General features: G+C 44.6%; 1 protein-coding gene across 1 annotated transcript in view; it reads left to right on the forward strand.

The window, feature by feature from the left end:
• Positions 1–1,558: 1,558 nt before the first annotated feature.
• Positions 1,559–22,323, forward strand: part of LOC126561847 (protein sevenless) — a 34,053-nt gene continuing 13,288 nt past the window's right edge. Inside the window, exons 1-2 of the mRNA XM_050218187.1 lie at positions 1,559–1,862; positions 17,395–17,457. Of these exons, the coding sequence (XP_050074144.1) occupies positions 1,578–1,862; positions 17,395–17,457 (348 nt within the window). The 5' untranslated portion in view covers positions 1,559–1,577. The remainder of the gene's footprint in view (positions 1,863–17,394; positions 17,458–22,323) is intronic.

Below are 22,323 nucleotides of genomic sequence, written 5' to 3' on the forward strand. Positions count from 1 at the left end.
ATACATGATGACGTTATACTTTACCGAGAATGGCGCCGTTCTACACATGGCGACACATAGGCACAAATTCCATTCAGATCGTTCCCCCGTTGAGAAGAGTGATTATCCAACTACGTGATAATAGCATGATTAGTAAGCCATTTCGATTGGCCGGTTTGACCTATTAGGTCGTTCAGGCAAGAAGAAGAAGAAGAGCTTTTAAATTTCCTGTGCCTCATCAAGTTGAGTCATGGAAGGCTCGAAATGGTAGGTGTTGAGAGGTGGTAGGATCTGTATAAACACCTCTCAAGGTTGTAATATTAGTGGCGCCTTTAAGCCTATGAGACTAGCATCTGTACCTACTATACCTTTACTGGAAAACATTATTTTTATTATTATTTATTTTAGCATGACGGCTGTACGCCGTATTGTGACTAGAAAACACTAATTAAATGTGAAAATAAATTAATATAAGCAAAAATACAAGTCAAGCATGACTTCACCCAATCCACCGAAATTATGAATGGCCAGTGCAAAAGCAAAACCGGCAGAATGAATCTGCAGTGCAGTTGTGTACCAGAATCGATATTAAAAAAAAAAAAACAAAACATATAACTCACCATCGTTCAGCACACTTTTCGAGCACTTTTAATGTTTTTGTTCCCGATTCATGTTGCCTTCCAGGCTAGAAGTATGTTCGCCCTTGGATGAACGAATGAACGCGCAAGTGTGCGAAAGAGAAAGAGAGAGAGTGAGAAAGTGCGAGAGCGAGAGCGAGTGAGAGGTTTATCGGGGATCGTGCACCGGAATGAACGCTCGTTTCACGTTCGGGATCGTACATTCGAATGGGAGCGCATCATCCGAGCGCAGTTGTAACTGATCGAGCCAAGCGGGATCACACTCTGGTGCGTGCTTTTCGTGCGGTGTGATCGTGTAAATTTGCTGGTAGCTTTTGTCGGAACACGCGCTAAACTTAAACGGAAAACTCTACGCAAAAGCTGTTTGCCGTGCCGAGCTGCAGAAGTGTTACGCGAAAAAAGGTTAACTTATTGAACAGAAGTGTGTGTTTGGCGTTGTGCATAGTGCAATAAAGGTGTTAATGGTGCTTGTTAAGAAAAGCTGCTAATGTTTTAAGTATGATTAATTAATAATGGTGCTAAATGAAATAAAAGCTAAACGTAGCAATACGGTACAAACCGTCACCGAGTGTTCCTCGCGTGGAGTTTGGCTTTAATATTGTGCCATACCGTTGCGGTTGGGCAAAGGTGAATCAGTGGAGCACTAAATGCGTCCTACGTAGAAAAGGGTCCTAACATTTGTGAAAAGCGAGCGAAACTGTTGTGTTCTGCACTTTGGTGACAGTGTTACTTTGGATCAGCTCTTTTTTTGTGGTTGTTAAAATAATTTCTATTGGGGGAAGGGCTCCACAAAGCGCGCAAAGGACTTTCGCGAAATTTCCGGTCCCGGTGAGTTAAAACACGCGCAACGCGTTGCTTCAATTCCGAAATTTAAAGTGTCCACTGGCTCGGTGGATCACGCACCATCTCCCCCTACCCCGAGGCAGCAATTCTAGCAGGGGAGCGTGCTTGGTGTACGCAATGTCTAACGCATGGCCCCTGGGGCCAACCGGAACCGGAAGGGCCCGGAACCGTGGCGGTACGGCACCGCCCATCAATCAATGGCTGGTGGGGCGTCCGTCAACCGTCAACTGTCCGCTATCAACGGTGCTACTACTGCTAACGCTCGCGCTAACTACCGTCCTGCTATCAAACGGTGTGCACGGGTCGACCGTAGCCGGTGTTGCCGGTGAGCTCGCCGAGGACGACTATTCTGGCGCTATTCAGGACCTCGAAACGGGCTGTATCAATCGGTGTCCCGATCAGGTAGGTGATCTCTGATCCCATCTTGCATTTTTCGCAATCATCCATTCATTAACGCTGTCTCATACTGCCATTTGGGCTTCCGAAATTAGGTGTCCGGAGAGTGTCATAATTTCGAAGGGCGCATTAACGTCCATAAAGTTGAAACCACTTCCACACCCCTCGGACTCCACCTTAGCTGCATCCCTCTTTGTGCAGGTGTCTTGTCGTGCAGCAACACGTTTGATCCATCAAATTCTTCTCCATTCCTGTTCACACAATCATCCCATCACTCATGCGGACAGAACTGTTGCTCATTATTATTACCTTTATTAGCTTTTTTTTGTGGGCTTTTTATTACCAACCTTCAGCGGGAAGGGAGCTGCATCAGAGCATCGGAATTGAATGCAACACTTCCATGCAGTTATTTTTCTTTCCACTTTTTTTTTTAACTGTCCGCATTCCTTCGGATGGTTTCTAGCGGTGTGACTATTCTGAGCGATAACTATCTGAGCGATGACACACTATTAGTGAATCAGTATCGTATTTATTTGATTTTTTCCTCCATTGGAGCGATTTCAGGTATCTGGCGTCATTATTAGTGAGCTATTAATGAGGTTTTAGTGGCCTATTAGGGCTATTAGGCGGGGTGAGCAGGTTAATTATTAAAAGTACTTATCGAAATTAGTTGACAGGTTCATGGAAGCAATCGGTTGTGGTTAAGATAATTCAGCTAAGAGATTAAGAATATTATAAGGAGGCTGTATTAAGATTATTTGCATCAGTGGTGCACGTACCTGATCTTGTGATGTGATTCACCCAGGTCCAACACTGCAACCACATTTCACAAGCTCACTCACGCGTACCTCGTACATCAGAACGAATCGTGTACGTGCAAACGGCATAAAAGATTGAACGCGCGCGCAGGGGTCGCGACATAGAACGGGAGCATAAAGTCCGTGCTGGATGCTGTGGATGCGCCGCTAGGCTTAGCTGCCACCATCGTTGCTAATACACTCATAATGGAGGCAAAATTATAATAGTGTCTCCCCTGTGCTTCCCCCTTCCCCATTCCCCTGTGCCGGTGACCTTATCTGTGACAATTTGTGGTGTTGCGTGGTTTACTACCGCGCCGCGATTGCGCCTCCGCAATCGGCAAGCGAACAATGATGCACCTCGCAGCTTCTTTACCCATTCTCTTTGGCTCTTCTCTTCCCTGCCGTCCTCTGGCCATTGGGGATGGAAGAGGAGGGAGGGAAAGAATTTAACGTTCGCGCCTACCGGAACCTGTTGGCTGACCTGGAAATAGTGATTGGACATCATGCTCTGGTGCATAACGGCCGGGCAGAGCAGCTTGCCGTTTTTGGTTCTATTTTCCTATTCTCCATCCTTAGGCCTACGATTCTACCATCGACACTTTCCGGATCGTTCCGATTTTTCTGTTTAGAGCATGTGGTTCTAGTCAAGAATTCACGCTTCGCGTATCGAAACGTGGCACACACTTGTTGCTCGTGTCACGTACTTCAAAGTAATAAAATTATGTCGAATGAATATTTTGGATTTTTCCCCCGCTGACTTTTTTGTTTTGTTTATGGAGCAATTCTAGTGACATATGCTAGATTTTAGCTTTGGAGCCGGACGCTGGAAGCGGGATTAGTGTTGGCAGATTCGAGACTCGGGAAGAATAAAAGACTCCATCCCCATGGAAAGGTTCGAATCGGACTGGATCTTAATACCAGGCGTCGGATTCTATAAGGATTCGATTAACACTAGAACCACCATATGGGACAATTTTGTACCATACGTTATGTAAACATATTTTCACATGTTTATTATTACCTAAGGGTTTCTCGAGGTAAAATAATGCATAAAACTCACAATTTGGTATAATAAAGCTTTGTTAGCAACTCAATCTATAATAAAAAAAAATCGAATTGAGGTAATCGTTTGAACGTATCATCTGCCCAACCAAGGATTTCTTTACACCAAGGACCAAGTTTTCTTTACACTAATATAAAATTATAGGATTATTAGCAATAAACGTTTATAATTATTCCTTACAGAGTTGAACGACAGTAAATCTAGGCTTAGAGCTGTAAATTATGGAAATAATCATGTGATAAGTAGAGTTTTTATGATAATAAAACAAATCTTTTGTTCCAAGTTGTTTGGGTCTATGCAAGCGTCTGTGACTCCCTTTAGAAACATTTCACAAATTTTTATGCCAATACAGCTTTAAATTGCCAAAAGAAGAGGACACAGCTTCGAAAGCAAAACGAGCACCTAGATTAATTATTTCTAGCATCTATAACACATCTTCAGGTTTCAAAATATCACATTGCTGCATTAGACCCTGGCTCACATGAAACGCATACGTACGAAACACTTTTAGTACATTTTTTACATACTGGTCTATTGCATGTGAAGCATTCGTTAGCATTTTTACCCTCGTGACAAGACATTTGAACCTGGCAGCGCCGACGAGAACCTCTAGCACCTGACACAGGGAAGTTAGCGTTGACGCTCTTATTTTCAGCGTGCTCTTTGGCAATTTCTTGCCAAAGAGCAAACTTTTTACGGAGTACTTTCTACACATTTGATCACCTACATCAATTCCGTACTTGATCGAGTTGTATAAAGACACAGTTTTCTTTGTACAATGACTTTGATTTTCTATGTCCTAAGTGCACCAGGCACACTGGTTGTGCGGGTGTTTGGAGAGCATACACAACGACCAAGCAAGCCGACACATCGAAACGTGTAGGGTACTTGTTTGGACCTGCAAGTATTGTGCTGGGGATCCCAATGCACAATAGCCAGCAGTTGATGCTTTAGATGAAGAGCGGGCGATTGCGGGGAAATAAGACGAACCAGTGCTACCACTAAAACTGTGGTAGAGTGTACGAAAATGATGCGTTTATAGACTAGCCGATTGATGATAGCGAAAAAATAATTATGTAGTAAGCAAAAGTAAATGCACGTAGGTAGTTGAATACTTTCGCCCATTTTTATTGTTCTATTCGCATTTACATGTATTGTAACGAAAACGCGTACGCGCCAGTGCTTCCAGACTTGCAGATGCACATCCGTCACTCGTTGACATGAGCAATACCAGCCATTACAACGTTGTTTGCCTATGGGACAAAAATGTCCCATATGGCAGTTCTAGGTTGGAAATTATTTTTGTTAAAGTACCATATGGAATATACAATTTTGTATGGGCGCATTCGAAAGATCGTTAAAAATAAATAAAAGTCAGATAATTACAATGGGATGTCACTACGGCAAGCGGATTAACACACCTTTTTCGAGTTCGATGTGACAAAAAAGTCCCATTGGCGGTTCTAGTGTTAAGAAATCTGTTTCGAATATCGACTGGGATTCATTTGAGAATCTGATCCTATTGGGATACGATTCAGTTTGTAATCGATTGGGATTCAATCCGATTTGGGGTTGATTATGATTTGATCTGATTAGGATGCCATTGGTATCTATTTGAGACTGAGATTCGAGTAGAACACGATCCACTTCGGGATCGATTGGGATACGAATTCGTTAGAGAATCTGATTGAATTGGGATTCGATCCAATTTGGATTCGATTGCTACTTTCTTGGGACTAAGATTCGATTAGAACAATATCCAATTCGGTTTGGATTGGGATACGAATGTGTTTGAGATTCGAATTTGATTGGGATTTGATTCAATTCGGACCCGATTGGTACTTGTTTGGGACTCAGATTTGATTATGATACGATCCATTTCGGGGTTGATTTAGATACGAATGCGTTTGAGCTGGGATTCGTTTCGAAGCCGGATACGATAAGGACACGACCCAATTCGATTTCAGTTAGGATTCGGATTTGATTCGAATGAATGGGAATCGATTGGTATTTGTTTGCGATTCGGATTCGATTGAGACACAATTCAATTCGGATCTAACTAGGATTGGGATTCGAAACTTTGAAATCCTCATATGCATTATCTTTTCCCCACATTAGCTTGTATTATAGCTCGTAAAGCGGATTTAACGATTAATTACATTAGGTAAAATCAACTCAAGGAAATCATAAATTGCAGGTCGAGACCTTTCAAGGTTTTGGTGCCATAAATGTCGCGGAATTCAATATGTTGTTGGTCTTCTCTTTCGCTTAACGACCTTCTAAGGTCATCTGAGGGCTTGCTGATATCACGTAATTGAACAGTCAGTCCTCACTACGGTGGAACGGTGCGGATAGAATTTGAATTGAACCCACAGCATGGTACCGATTCCCGCTTGATGCTGTGATCGATTAGCTTGGCTGATTCCGCTCCATTGCGGCTATTTCGGTGCACGACTCTCTTTGCGCCCAAATGCTAAGAACGAGTCTAATTACGTACGTGTCCGGAATGTTTCAGCCGTGTGCACATAGTTACACAGCCAATTGAACAGCCATTTTTATTTCTTCCTTATCGCGTAACAGCGGCCCTCGTGTAATTGTCTCTCTGTGGGTCTCCGGGGGGAAGTCGAAAAAATCCTTTTTTCCTCTACAACTTTGAGATGAAAAAAAAAACACCACAACTTCAGTACACTTCAACGTGGCATGTGTATGTGTGTGTGTGTGCGTGTTTTTCTTTTCCTAGCCGTAAAACGCTTCCCTTTTTTTTTTAAATAACGTCGATAATATTCCCGCGCACTGTCCAGATCGCCACGGAGGAGAACCTAATCGTCGTTCCCTTCTGGTGATTAGATAGTGCGCGTTTTTTTTTTCTTTTTCAAATTACGCTCACCATAGGCACAACGCTAATCAGTGGTACCGGCGCAAAAGGAAACAGGCGAGAAATAAGAAAGCGTACGGGAATATAAACTCCAATTCCTGCTAAAATGAGGCACTGCAATCGGAAAGATCGGATCGGAGGATTTATTTAATTGATAGTCGCCATGTTGGGGAGGTATGATGAGTTATTGTGACGTGGAAAAAAAAAGATGTTTGTTAAAAATTAGTGCAGTACCAATCTCGTAAAGTAGACGCGAAACAACAAAACTTGGCGAAGTTCAAAAAATGTCAGGACTTCCTTACAGAAATCAAATTAATCGATTTTATTTGCGCAGAGCACAAGAGCACACATCAAAGATGCTCCAGCATCTATAAAGTTGTTTGTTTGCGGTTTGCTGGGCTATTCCGATGCTCCAGCTAACCGATTGTGACTAACGTCTTCTTTTTTTTTTGTTATTGCTGCCTGTGCATTCGAGCTTAAGCAAACATCCTACAACCCATCGATAGCTCGACGCTTGGGAAAAAATCAAATTACACATGATCGCGTCTCAGAGATTTCACTCCGTGCCTCTTGTGTGCAAGGGTGTGTGTGTGTCATGACCGGTGACGGAATGGGTTCTCCTACACTTACAGGATCACAGTTTAACGCCCTCGCCGGCTGGAATATGATTGCCTGTATAGAACCGACACCGATACGAACTATGTGAAACATGTGTGCTGTGTCGAATTTTTGAAGCGACCGCCATTTGTAATCGTATGAAAGTCACCCGATCGAAAAATTGCACCACACCGTATTGACACCGTGCGTTGCGAGTGCCTGAGAGGTCTGGAACAGTCGACGGTAATAGCAAACAGCAACGAGCATATTTTATGGCCTTTCTTTACGCGGAACTAATTTGCTGGTGAGGTCACGTATAATCGAAGCTACTGTTAGCTTGCTCCGAGCACAGATTTGATATTGGTTCCCAAAGCAGGGACCCATCCTGCCCGTTCCGTACTTTGGGAAGTTCGGCATCATTGACAGCGCTGCCGATAATGGGTGAAAAAGTTCTACAGAAGTTTATGGTCTGATCCCGGCAAACCAAATCCGTTCCGCAAGCGCGATGGCGACCGACCCCGGGGAAAAGGTGACATAGTTCATCCGATGGTCGTAAAATTGAAGCTATAAAACACATGCGCTTTACGACAAACGGTTAGTGATAAACGAAATAATTAACGAAAAAATTTTCTCGCCATCAGTGTACACCAAGAGTACGGGCAACCAGCGAACGCATGTGCACATGTCCAGTGTACAGCTCAACGCACGCATCGTGAAGGCGAGAACTTCGCACTATGATAACCTGTCACTTTGGCATGCCACACAGCACCAAAAAAAAAAAAACACACACACACACATCCCACCTCTTATCACTTGCCAATCTGGGTCCCGGTTCCGGGTTGTTTACAAAGTGTACTAAGAATCAGTTGCGAAGATCCGAGATCCGAAGATCCGAACAATTGACATCCACGATCGGCCATTTCGATTGTATGACTCCGAGTGTCGCTGATTCACTAGGAGTCATTTGCGTGCGGCATCGAAATGCAACCATTCACCAAGTTGTCGCACACAGCATTTCGCGTGCCCGCCAATGCTCGTCGTCAATGACCAATTACCGAACCTACTGCTCACTTGCAACGGGGCGGGTAAAAAGGGGGCGGCGAGGATAGGAAAACCCGCGCGCAGAATCGGCATCGAACTACTCGCAAAGAGAGGGCAACAAATCCAAACGCACAGAAGAGTTGATACAAATAATAAACGTAAGCGTCAAAATGGCGGAGGGAAACCCGGAGCGCTGTGTGCGCGTCAAAAAATTAAATTACCCTCCGGCAATGCACACGCAAGCGTGTGATGGGTCATGTTGGGCCACAAATCTCGTGCGGTAGTGTTTGGGATCTTTGTCTCCCTTTAAAGCCGCTCACCACGGCGACCACCGTGGTCCCCAAAAACAGGAAACCTACATCCGGCAGTTATTTCATCATTATTGTGCCGTTTTTTTTTTTGTCATTCGTTTTTTGCTATTGCTGCTGGTGCTCCGCCATGTCTGCCAGCGCTTTGCGAAGATTTGTTTTCGTAGTATTTCCCACTGGCTGGAAGTTGTCTGAGGTTCGGTGGTTGGGTTAGACTGTCGTTTGAATTGGCAGTTGGTTTCGTTGTAGTCCAGGAGTTTAAGGAGAGCAAGATTCTGGATCTCCACAGGTGTTGGCTTCCTAAAGATTGAAAGGAAGCAAGGATTGTAGATTGTACATTGTGAAGCTATGTCTACAGTCAGGATTCATGCAATTTAATCGAATAAGGTAAGGGTAGGAATTAGGTAGCTTTAGGATGAAAGGGTCTCAATTACCTCAGAACGTCTTGCCAGTGATAGGCGCTTGCAGTGAAGAAAATCCTTGTGGAAGTTGTCGACACCAAACGTTGCGCGATCACGCATTATCAGTCAACTGTAACGGGCTTGTAACCGTCACACACCCTTTCCCAACAATCTCATCGCCATAAAACGACCCTTCACTGACGCTCCTGTAGGATGTGTAATAGTCAGCGTGGAATTTCAAAAAAATCTCTCCCCCTGCCCGATCGCCAGTTGTCAGTAAACTCTAGGCAAATGGTAATAATAAACAAAAGTAAACGCACCAGAATTCGAGAATCCCTATCGCTGACTTACAGGGCTCGCAGCTTCTGCTATACGCCACAACACATAGCTCACTTACACGCTCTCTCTCTCTCTCTCTCTCTCTCTCTCTCTCTCTCTCTCTCTCTCTTCATTCCGCTGGTAAGTGATAGTAGTCACTGATCGTAATTGGTTGCTTAGTTCAGTGCGTTTGACGCCTTATCGACGCATGGTTTGAAAATACCTCGGCCAAACCGAAGCAGACGCACCATAGCCGCATACTCGGGTATTCCGACACAACCGACCCGCTATCTCGGTGACTCGCGATGACCTGTGCAACCCCTTCAAGTTGTCAAGTCAGGCGCAGCACGCCGCGTAGGGTACACACCGGACGCAAGATTTATTCTTTCTGGTTACACGCCTCCGGTCTCAGGCTCCGATGCACTTACTGGTGGAGGAGTTGTGGCGGTTGGGTTTTTGTTTTGGTATTGTTGCTTTCCGTCTGCCGCAACTTCGGCATTGATTGTTTCGCGATTGATTCCTGCACAAACAGTGCGGGCAGCTAAGGCACACATCGCCAGTGGGCAAGGTACGCTCGCTGTAAGGTACGCCACGTACGAAGCGCCAGAAGCCGGTAACTATCAGCGTGACTGCCCCTGGGTATCAGCACGGTTCAGTTAAGCTTGTCAGCCCGGCTGTCATGTCAGGCCATTACTTCCAAACTTTGCCTCACCAAATCTCGAGGTGCGTTCTCGTGAGCGCTTATGTCAAGAGACTTCGTTTTTTCCCGCTGTACACTGCGTTAGTGCATCAACGCCTTCATGGGTGGGATGCGAGATACGTTTGGTCCATTATTAATTGCAAAAAGTTGTATGTTGCTGCTCCATCCGACTCCCGGCACTCATACACGTACGCTGAATAATGAGCTAGCACGATATTGTCGCCGTAGCCAGTGTGTGTATTGGTCCATCTCGTTGTTTGGTGACATCGCTGCCCGATAACTTCCACCCAAGGTGGAGCGTGACAGCGGAACAAAAGTCTAAACTAAACCGCACACTTCAACCACCACCTGCAACCTCGATCCTTACCATTCCGCCACACACACACACACGAATGAATGGTTTAGCATCCTACCCGCATCATAACCTCCCCAGCTACCGTTTGTTATTGTAATGCAGCCATCTATTGGGTAAGAACGCACGAGATCAGAGCACCGAATCTCTCGTTCCGGTTCACTGCCATACGTACACATGCGTGTTTGTCGAGCCTCTAGAACTCTGTTCCAGGCCTCGGGAACGGTTGTCGGAAGGGGAACTGTGTTGGCACACTAACCTATCATAAACGGGTAGTTGTGCGTGTTGGTGGCTGTTGGCGTCGGCGCAACACAGATCACTAGACGATTAGATCTCGGTCTGATCTCTGAGGTTTCCACTTTTCTGCGCTGCAACTGTGAAATGGACAGTATACAATGCCGAGTACTACATGAGAGAGAGAGAGAGAGAGAGAGAGAGGGAAAGAGCGAGAGAGAAAGAGAGACATAAAGCGAGAGATACTATACAAGGGCTGGAATTTCCAAAGTTTGCTGGAAAGCAAGTTCCGTAGGCGCGTTGACGCGTTTGCAAAACCCATCTTACCGTCCGGTCCGATAGTTTTCGAAATGCAACCAAAGCCGAGATTAGTCGTTGCGGTGCGTGAAGAAAACGGCAAGCGAATCTAGACGGGAACGGGTCACAAACGTGCGACAGAAGACGAATCCGCAGCATCACAGTCCGGCGTTTGTCCGGGCGGCACACGAGAAGAAGTTGCAAATTGAGTTCACGGAAATCTCAATCAAACACTGTTGTCAGAAACGGCACATCCAGCTGGTTGGTTGGCTATTTGCCGGGCAACTATATTGCACACACACACACGCACGCACACATGCTGGAGGGTGTGGATGGACCGGAGTAAGAAAGCGACCCGCCACACATTGCACTTTCGGCACCCGGGAGCCCCTATTTGGCGTGAATTAATAGCATTGAAACTGATGCTTCTGTAGTCTACCTTAAACCCTACCCTAAGAGATAGCTTAGGAAGGTGAACTGTGATACTGGGACGCGGAAGTAGGGATGTGTGGTAGCAGAGAGATTGTTCTCAATACCCGGGCAATTCACCTACTCTACACCGGTTCAGGTGACGTTTACGGATGTGAACGTTTGGCGTGTCATCGATATCCGAAAGCCCGAATCGGACGTTTGCTAACCACATTTTTTCGTCCAGAATTTCGCTTCTACCAGCGTTAGCGTCACCACATTCCCAGGAGTATCACCAATCCTTGGCGATCCTGCTGGTGAACACTGACCGTTACTTCAACATTTGTCCTTGAAAGTTATCATTACTATCGCTTCACTTCAATACATCAAGACAGACGTTCAAGTCAATGACAGATCGGTATGAACTGCAGTCGGATGAGCCCAGCACGCTTAAAAAATACTCTCTCTCCTATTAGAACGATCCCTCTGATCTCCCGCTAAGGGAGTTTTATTTCCTTGTGGGTCCAATTTCATCGCATTAGATGAAATGCGGTAGAGATAGAGTAAACGTGCGAGCGAACATATCCAATTGCACACATCTCGGTGATTAGCAGCCAGTGACATCGCACGCAACAGGTTCAACCAACCTGTCTCATTTTCCTATTCCCGGACGGATGCAGAAGTAGCAAGATCAGCTAAATGGTGTGTTGTCAGCAGGATCGACAAGAGGCAAAAATGTTTGCAAATATTTCCGTTCCCCTCTTTCAATCCCCTTAGCAGCGCACTCTTGGCCTGGATCGATCAAGTGGGCGCGTGGTAAAACATTATTAAAAAAGGAATAAGCGGTAAGAAAGCATCGTTGGGGAAGATTTTTTTTGTTTGGTTTGGGACTGCCTATGTTTGCTCGCCCACCTTTATCTCTACTTCTGGGGATGGTTTGTTGCACGCCATTTTTGTTGTTGTTGTTGTTGGGGGTTTATTCTCGTTGCGTTGCCATTTTCGCGTACTTTATAATCTATAAATAATCTAGGATCTAGCAAGCAGGTTGCGGATGCGAATATGGGGAAAGTCTGTCTTTTTATCCATCCACCGCGGACACTTCTGTCGCGTGACAAGAATAGCGATAACAATAGAACGATAAGAGGAAGAAAAAAAAATGGCGCAAAATTCGCATAAAAATGCATAAACTCTGTCGGTAAGCCGTGCGTTGCGTGCCTCACAATCGCCTCGTTACGCTTTCTATCCATCTCGCTACTGATGTCCCTAATTACTGCAAGTGACGCAAGATCGTTTGCGGTGCAAAAATGTCACCAATCCTATGATAGCACAGATACACACATACACACACACATGCACATCAACAAACACAACGAAAACGATGCGAATTCAGCAGCAAACAAAACGAACAATAATTCGCGAAACCACAACAAACACAAAACAAAAAAATTCGCACATCAAAATGCGAGGCCCTGGCCCCGTGTGTGAGGTTATCCTAGTGACAGATTGCTCTGCATCTCGCGCCGTTTGTGCTTTCGTGTGGAATTGTTTTCACATTCTTCGCTATTTCTAAATACAGGTCAAACCCGGCATCACACCAGGGTATAGGGGGTTGGAATTTCGAGCAGCCCGGAATGTCAATGGGCAACAATCCCGTCAACACTGATGGCGTAGCAGTTACGCTATATGACGTTGAAACTGTGCAGCATATCTCTCTTCCTCCAGGGGGAAGACTGCTGACAGACAGCATGTCGGGGCTTGTCCAGAGTTCTTAAACTATGCCAGAGAAGCCGGGGATTGCAAAGGCCAAAAAAGCACCTTGAGCCTTTTTTTTTGCAATACTTATTTTTTCCCTCATGCAGTGTTTGTGCATGTCAACAAACGCACACAAAAAGAGTGCAATATCCGAAGCTGACTGTGGGCCGGCGGGTGTACTACAGCCCCCAGACCGGAAGGTTTAGTTTAGGGCCTCAATTAGAATTTATAACGCATGGGCGCGCGCTCCAGCTTCAACCGGCCAGCTCGTCGGTCCTCATCTGCGCTCTTACAAGCGAGGAAGGAGTGGAGAGATTGCGAGATACAGAGCATGAGCGAACGAACGGAACGAGCCGACGATCGGTCAGATGCAAACGATCATCGGTGTTCAGCTGGCTGCCCTGTCGGGTACTACGGGAAGCTTTTTCATTTGATTTTTGTTGTTCTTCCATTCTCCCTCTGTGTTGCTTTTTTATTGCAGTTTTTCTCATGTCAGTGTCCACTCTCATTATCTTTTTTTCTGCGTGCTTGTTTTGTGTGTTGTGGATCATTTTTAACTCTGTCACCTACTGCTTCACTCTCGCTTTCGTCTGCTGCGATCAATTTTTTGCGTCCGAGTTTAGAACCGTAAATTCTAAATGTTAGAATTACTTAAATAACCTCTTCTTGGCTCTTATAACGTCCTGCCAGGTCACCTCTAATGATCTACAGCACCATATTGATACCACGTAGCTGAATCATACGAGTCCTCAAAACGAGTGGTATGAAGATTGGCGACGCTGTCGCTTCTACCACCGAACCATCGTTAAACATAGGACCTATTCTATTCTAATGAATGACTGACTTGCCGTTAGTTTTTCGATCAATTGTGATTCGTCTAATTGCCAGTCACACACAGTTAATCTTGGTTAGCTTCCGGTTTCCGGATAACCTTCCCAAAATGCGAGGCTCGCCTAACCTGGAACTCTGTATATCAGGAACGAAACCCCTAACGCTGTCCATATCCCAGAATTGGGATGAATTGGCCTCTCGGACAATCATAACAAATTAAAGCCCAGGACGAGCACGAGAGAAACAGTAACACTAGCAAAAGTTGACCGAGGGAAGCAGAAGAATATAGAAATACAAATGATGGTGAAGCCATTCGGACAGGACAGTGCTGTTGTTTTTATGTTTTCCCATTGTTTTTTAACAAGCCTTTTGCTGTCATAAACCTCTACTGGAGCGGGATTTTTTGTTGTTGGATTACTTCATCCTTTAACCATGTTCTGGTCCCGCCAACGGACGACGTCTAGATCCGTTTGTCATGCTCCCTTTGGTTGTATTTATGACTCGTAGGGATTCTAGCTGTCAGTGAGTTTGGTGCATTTTTGGTTTGACTGCAGTGGTTGGGATTAGGTTGGTTTATTTTCTCCTTCGTTCGTTATTATGATGACCAGATCATATTTCACTACTTGGCTGGTTATGCAGTATACAAGAATAACAAACAAAGGCAAGTGGCGAAGAGTTACATGGTCATCTTTTCAAAACCTCCCATCCCGTTTGTACCTCCCTTTGTGTCCCTCTGCTCTTTATCTTTTCATCTCTTTTTCGTCTGAAAGGGCGATTTTCCCCTCAATTTGTATTAATGATGGTGTACTGGACGTTACGACGCGAAGGGACATAATACCGAATAAGGGAGATAGAGAACAAAATATATTTAAAAAATGGTGAATGAAGAGGTAATAATGAAAAGATGACAATTGTTTGGGATGGAACGGGGCGAGGGGAAGGTAGGGAAGGTACCTCATCTCCGGAAGCCGGCACATTTCCGGTGCTTTAATGAATGTGGAACGCTGGCTGTACAAGTGCAGCTAACGCCACCAGCATTTGCCACCTAATGAACGATCGAGGTTTTTTGTTGTTGTTTTGGCCCTGTCATTCCCTGGGCTTCCATTGTGAAACGAGTGCACTTTTACCATCAATTGGCATTAAAGGGCAATGCAAATCGTCGCGGCACGCTTTGACTGGTGTTGAAAAGTAGTAAAAATAAAGGCAAGTTGTATTGTTGTACAAGTTTTAGTTTTATTTGCATTAAATTAAGCTACAATAATTAGTAAGCTAGACTACTTTGATTTCGATGCGAAGATTTTGCATTACACTTGTGGAAGATCTTTCACAACGGCACGGCCTACGTCTTCCTTTTCCTCTTCTTCTTTGAATGCTTAGGTTTGAGCATGTTTTTAGTGGCGGATCAAGACCCTTGGAGAGCCCTCCAGATGTAAGTCGGTTGCCCCTACTACATAGAATGAGGTGACTGGAGGGCACCGTAAACATTCTGTGGAGCGCGGAAAATTGGACGTGTTCATAATCATTGAAATTTACTCGTTTGTCTATGTTGAGGACGCGACCATATTGATTTACAACGTTTGACTTAAGATAGGTGATAGGGGCGATAGTTTGATTGATCATAATTTCTCTGCCTTCAATAGAACATATTCTTCCACGGGATATGTTCTGTTTCGAGGAGGCCTTTCTTACAATGTCTGGGTCCCTCTCTGTTAGCATCATATTAGTTTGCTTATACTATGATCCGCCGCATGGAAGTCGTTATGTCATATCCAGATCGCCAATCCGTCTCCAGGAAACATAGCCCAGGGCTGCAGCCAATCGAATCCACACGTCCTAGCCAAAGATCTCGCTGTTACTTTTCTACGCTTCATGGCGAACAAGTCGCTGACGTGCAGTTTTCTGGTGGGACATGAGTCAGGCCATCGTATCCGTTCGATTTTGACTAACGTCATGTTATCTGCACTGCCAAACAGCTCAGCTATGCCAGCTAGCTCAGCTACAGTTTCTCTGAAGATTATGTCCTCCGATTCCACTGCTTAAAATTGCTGTCTGAAGATACGATTGTACCAAGGTAGCAGAACTCCTCTACCACCTCGAGATCGTCGCCATCAACTGATACTCTTCATCTGAGTCGTGTTCTATCATGGTCAGAGTCTCCAGCAAACAGGTACTTTGGTTTTGTCCCATTGATCTTCAATCCAATCTTTTCGGCTCAGTATTGTAAGACCCTGCTATGATAGACCCAGACAGGATCAACCAAAACTCGGGTTTGGATCGATCTTATCCTTTCCTTCTTTGACTTTACACCCTCCAGAGATGTTGTCCTCCTCTTCCTTGACTTAATTATGCCCGTAGCTGGATAATGAGTGCTGTTGACGGCAGGACAGTCTAAACGGGATTTGATACCGGCACCTGCCGTGTTAAAAAAAAATCTAATCAGAAAATAAAAAACGATCCTCCAACACCACAAATATGTCAACAATGCAAGTGGTGAAAAGGACACACAACCTACGTGACTGTTGCGGGCAAAACGGTCATATTTCGGGCGCCGGTCCAAGCAACCCAGCACAGCAGGGTGCTGCAACAGTGAACCCAGAACAGATTCCCAAAGCAGCAGCAGAAAACACTTGATGTACTTGTCCTGTGTTGCGTAAACAATAGCGTACAGCATGGATCGACCTAGGGCGACACACTTCAGTAACGCACAGGCGACAACACAAACCAGACTTTAACTGCACTGTTTAGCGTTTCGGCTGGAATCGTTTGTTTGTAAACAGTGCGCCGTTACAGGACTATATAGGGTTGTACGCTGGTGCCATAATATTATGTAGATTGTTTTCTCATCGTTCGACACGTAGATTAATGGTCGGTAGGGTAAATCGCTTCCGGTTTTAACGACTTTTACACGAGGCTTTGGGTGGCTTGGGCAGGCTCACCAACAAGCAAGTGAAGCAAAAGAAAGCTGATCGCCACGGGTACTGATGCTATTGTACGGGTTAATTGGTGTTATCCTTGGAGATTGCAGGGTAAATCTCTTTGCGTTTTTACGACTTTTGCACGTGGCTGTGGTGACGTTGGTGAATCAGATTATGAATAAGCTTTCGGTCAAAGAGAAAGGACACAATCGTACTCTAGCTGATGCAACTGCACTGATCCATTAATGTCCTCCCGTGTGTACGGTTATTGTTTCTGATTCTAATTTTATGGCAGAATGGCAGAGTAAATCACACACCGTTTTTACGACTTTTTCACGTGGCTTTAATGACTGATCTGGTCCCTATAGCCAAGCCGATGCCACGTCCGGTACGGATGCACTGATGATTACGCCATTTTACATCTAGTTTCTGAAGGTTAAATTGTGCTCCGTTTTTTAAGACTATTTCAAGTGGCTTTGGTAACCGTTCTGGTTCACGATGAACAAGTATTCCATAGCAAATGAAAACGCACTCTTCCCAAGCTAATGCCAGGCTTGGTACTGATCGACTGGTATCATCCCGTCTGTACGCTTACCTTAGTTATGCTAACTCTTGTTCTTTCTTTTCTTTTGTTTGGATCATCCAGAATCAAACGAGCTTTACCGAGCACATCGATGCCAGCTGTGGAAGCGACTGCTACATCAAACAGGTAAGTAGACAACAGGTGTTCGTGTGCCGTCTGTCTCCCTCTCTCTCTCTGTGTGTTCGCTCGTGTTGTGCGTTGTCATTCCATCACTCATTCCATCAAAAACCGGTGTGAAGCAGGATTAAAATTTGGATACAAAAAAAACTTAACGAGTTGAAAGCAAAACTCATCCTGATCGGAGAACCATATGAAGCTACCATTTCATCGGTTGAAAGTGTAACGGAAAAGAGAATAACAGCGTCACACAGACGCATTGACCGTACCTCGTCACACCGGTTGAGTACTAACCTTTTTTTTTTGTTGCTGCTGAAGGTGAGAAGTCAAGCGTACTTCCGCACGATATGTGTGGGGTTAAAATGAAACTAAAACTACGGTAGAAGATTTTTCGGCTTTGCTGACCTGTGCGTACAAATTACACTTGTACGTGGTGCAACTTTGAGTTGGAATGAAATTGTAGCCGTAATGTTATAGATGTGTCGTGTGTATGCTTTAGTTATCCATGTTCGAATGGTCGTACTGTTGTGTATATCGTTGTTGTCTGCTAGTTGTATTAACTTTCAGCCTAAGCTTAAGCTCATTGATAGCGCTCTAAGAAATTGACTTCAACAGAGGTTTTTGGTACAACGGTAAGCACCCAACCCTATGACTGGTCTTTATAGAGTTCCTCTTACAGATTTGACATTTAGCAATTTGAGCATTAACAAATATCTGTCCGATGGCGTCACCAGACATCACACGACAGAACTGGAGTTCAAATGTCATCTGGAATATTCCCACGTAGCGAAGACTGACTGACCCAACTACGTGGTTATCACCAAGTCTCGTAAACCATTAGACGGCTGGCATGTCGTCGGAAGGTCTTGAGGCCATCAGGAAGAACAAGGAGATCTTAGACATATGAAGAGTTATTTCTAAAACTGATCGCAAATTATGGTATTTGGGGTCTTTAGTCGACAACTGTTAAAGGATTAAAATTGCTTTGTTCACGCATTTGTACATAGCATGGCGCAATGACAATACGCCAATCATGCCCGCCCAAGAACAAAACAAAACAAAAGAAAAAAAAAAGCTGCAATGGCACCTCAAGCCTACTTATGAGGAGTGTTTTGTAATGCATACCACATTTTACAACCCTTGGGAATAATCGCACCCTTTGCGCCAGTGGCGCGCTACACGCGCCGTAATAAAAATTCTTGGACGATTCAGGGCCAGACAAATATTTAGATTTATTGTTAGCGATTAACTTTTCTGGTAAAGTAATGTCTGAGTTATCCTTCCGCCAATAGCCACAAGAACCCCCCAAAAGCTGTAAACCTTTGTACACACAACGATCCCGTGTTGCGGGCAGCTGTTTGCGAGTATTACTGATATTTGTTCCTGTAGAGAAATGGTTTCTAAAGTGTGGTGTCTAATTCCTTTCGCTCACTTGCATCTGCTTGACCGCTTGCGGAAAGCCGAAACTGCATCGCGCACGAGATGCATTCGCGGTATATGTTTTGTTTATATGCCGCTGGCGCTCGTAATCTTTGATGGCTTTTTAATTACGTTCAATTATCGTCGCGACCGAAGCTGTTGCCATTTGGGGGATTTTTTTTTTTTTTTTGTTGCCTCGATGAGTGTGATGTGTCTCCTTTGTTTTTCCTTGGCTGTTGATTTATAAATCCACTCTTGTGTGGCAATCCACGCCTGATCCTGTATTGCCCGGTTTTAATACGCACGTACGGAACGCTGTTTGTTTATGGTAAACATATCCTGCCCGGTTTCGGATATCACTTTAGGGCACAGCATGACATCAACTGGCTGGGGCAATGCAGGAAATATATTGCTTTATGGTTGGATTATATGGGTGGGCCCCGTATGGAGGATATTGTTTAACTATACGACCGAATCCGCAAAATCTATTTCAAGCTGATGCGTAGCTGCCTTTCCGTATTTGCATCAATTTGGTAGCTTTAGCTATTTCAATGCACTTGGGTCTTAGTGCCTAAGAAATTCGCAGTAATAATCCCATTGCCTAATCCACTTTTGTCGGAAAGAGAGTCACCATACACCATTTTTGATCCCGTATGTATGGGAAAGCGAACAGTGGACCGATTCCAATTGCAATCTATTCAGATGATCTCACCAGGGCTGCACCCTGGTCCCCCGAATCGAACTTGCCAGACTCCGGTGGACAATCTTTTCGCGAGGATAATACACTGACACTATCCACCCAAAAAGGCTATGATATGGTGGATTGGTGAGATTTTTTGAAGCAGGCCAAGATCAAGACTTTACAACCCTTCAAGGTCGTGATGGTATTATAATGGTTTCCTTCCTTCCTTCCTTCCTATGAGGAAACAGTCCTGCCGTTTGAAGATTAGCATTGCTACTGCCACGATTTTAACTACTGCAAATTAACAGACAGGCCCCGTCTTCACACGCCAGGAATGGCGATCAAATCCTATCATGATCTCACTGACTATCCTACTTTTTCTTGGCTTCATGTCCTAATAGGTCACACCGGCATAGTAAGTTCTTATTACGGGAGAACGATCCGAGTGGGATTTGAAACCCGGTTCTGTCGCGTAAGGACCGGCGTCGTTGTCACCTTACCTCCGGGCTGCCCCAATATCCTACTATCCTACTTCGTAGTATCAAGAAATTTAGTAAGCTCTTAAATAACCGACACAACCTAGCAGAGGTCATTAGAATCCTCTCCAAGAAGTGTAAGCTAGTCAAACGCTTAAAAGGTGCTATGGAAGGTGATGTCTCGCCTTGAAAGTCAATTATGTCGGCCATTTAATGGCTTACTAGAGTAATCGATCCCACGTAGTTGTATGGTCAGTCCTCTTGCTATAGAGAAACGCAGTATGGATGGGTCTGTTGTGGTACGATCTCAAAAATGCCTCTACCACCGGACCGGAAAATGCCCCTAGATCGATGTGCATTCCTGGCATTAAAAATTTACATGTCCCAGCGCCATTAAATATCTTAGAGAAAGAACACTAAAGAACTGTACAGGCTGAGAAAAACAAGAACACTCGAAACTACAGCCCTTTGACGAAAATTTACAAACATCATGCGTTACAATACAAAATGAAAACATGTCACCATCCCTTCTCCCAGCCATCAACCGTCCCTCGTTCACCCTAACGGCAATTACCAAAAAAAAAAATCCATCTGGTACTAGTTTTTCAACCCTTTTTCAACCCAATCTATCGACTTCTCGCCGTTCGCACAACATTTGAAGGGTACAAAACAACGATTCTCTGCGTTCTTCCCATCACCTACAGCATTATGATGTAATTGTTGGGATGTGTCGCCACTGGCAGCAAACCGGCACGCTTAGAAAAGAAAAGAATTGTCGTGAGAGGAGGTGCTATGAGCTACTACCACTAACATCGCTTCGATTTCTGTTCTCGCTATGCTCAACATCTTTTCTCGTCAACATCCAACCCTTCTGGTTCGTCAGCAAACCACGTGCCGGACAGATGAGGCCCCAACTAGGCAGAAAAAGTGGGGTTTTGTATAGCAATCGAATATGACGCTTTCCGATGTGTTCCAGGCTGCCCATCTGAGGCTGCTCGAATATCTTACGGTGGATGATATGGAATTTGTAAAACATTCGCGTCGACGACGACATGTTGCGGAGCAGATATGACGATTGTTTTTTCTACGTACCTGAAAGTGAACGTTTCTGTTGTTGATAAAGTTGTTACTTTTTGCTCTTATTCGTAGTGACAGAGGATTTTGAGTATCAGAGCTCTCTTTCGTTTCTTGTTGATAAAAATGTATATTATTGGAGGATTACAAAACAAACCGCTCTCCCTACATCAATTTCATTCAAGAGTAAGAAAATGTCTCTGAACGACCTCATATAATAGCACAAACTTCCTCAGTCACTCGCCACAACCCTACGCTGGACGCTGTTTCTTGATCGAACGGCAACGATACTACGTATCTTGATCTATACCATTCTAACATGGCGCACAGTTAAACGCTCTGGTTCCCACAGCTTCCGTCCGTGGAGACCGCGCCTGGGTAAGATGCTACCCCTTTAGCATTGGTGAATACTTGTCAAATGTTTTGCTAGGGTTTACCCTTTGACTCGAACTCGAACTTGGTGAAACCGCGCGCGCGCACTCGTATGTGTTAACAAGAAACGAATAAAAATCCTAAAAATGCAGGGTTCGTCATAGTACAAGCGTTGGACAACGAAATCATATTGAAATTTGATTTTTTTTTTTCGTTTATTTATATAGGCTTTGAATTTTAGAGACCATATTCGCCTCTCTACTGTATAAAAAAAAATCTACTGTATAAAAAAATGGTTTGATCTAATACAAAACTATCGTATATGTGGCTTAAATATTATGGTAAACTATTGCTTAAATTTCTTTGTATAAATTACTGTTGCGTAAAAATCTGATGAGGCGGTTCTGCTGAAGTTTTTCGGGTGATAGGATTGTCGTGAAATCAGTTTCTAGCTGGCAGGCTGCTCGGTGTGTCATGTATCCATGGCAATCGGTGAGGATATGGCGGACGGTGATGTCAACACCACAGAAACTGCAGAGTGGAGGACTGGATGGAGGAGGTAGGAGTGTGTAAGGCGGGTATGACCTATACGAAGGCGGGAAAGGACTCGTTGGATGTGGCTGGATTCGGTATCTTCCCATGAAGCGGTGTTGTGCTTGATAGGACGGAGTTTATTGCTGAGGTCTACGTTGTGTTCCAGTGTTGGGAGATGATGATGTTGGTGAAGTGGGTGGCATCACGGCGTGAAAGGGTGTTGTGTTTCTCGTTTCCGTTGATTCCGAAGTGACCCGGAATCCAACAGAAAACGATTATCGGGGATGCAGGTATGGAGTCTAGGAGCTGGATGTGGGG

The sequence above is a fragment of the Anopheles maculipalpis genome, chromosome X (assembly GCF_943734695.1).
Source record: "Anopheles maculipalpis chromosome X, idAnoMacuDA_375_x, whole genome shotgun sequence".
Classification (NCBI taxonomy): Eukaryota; Metazoa; Arthropoda; class Insecta; order Diptera; family Culicidae; genus Anopheles; species Anopheles maculipalpis.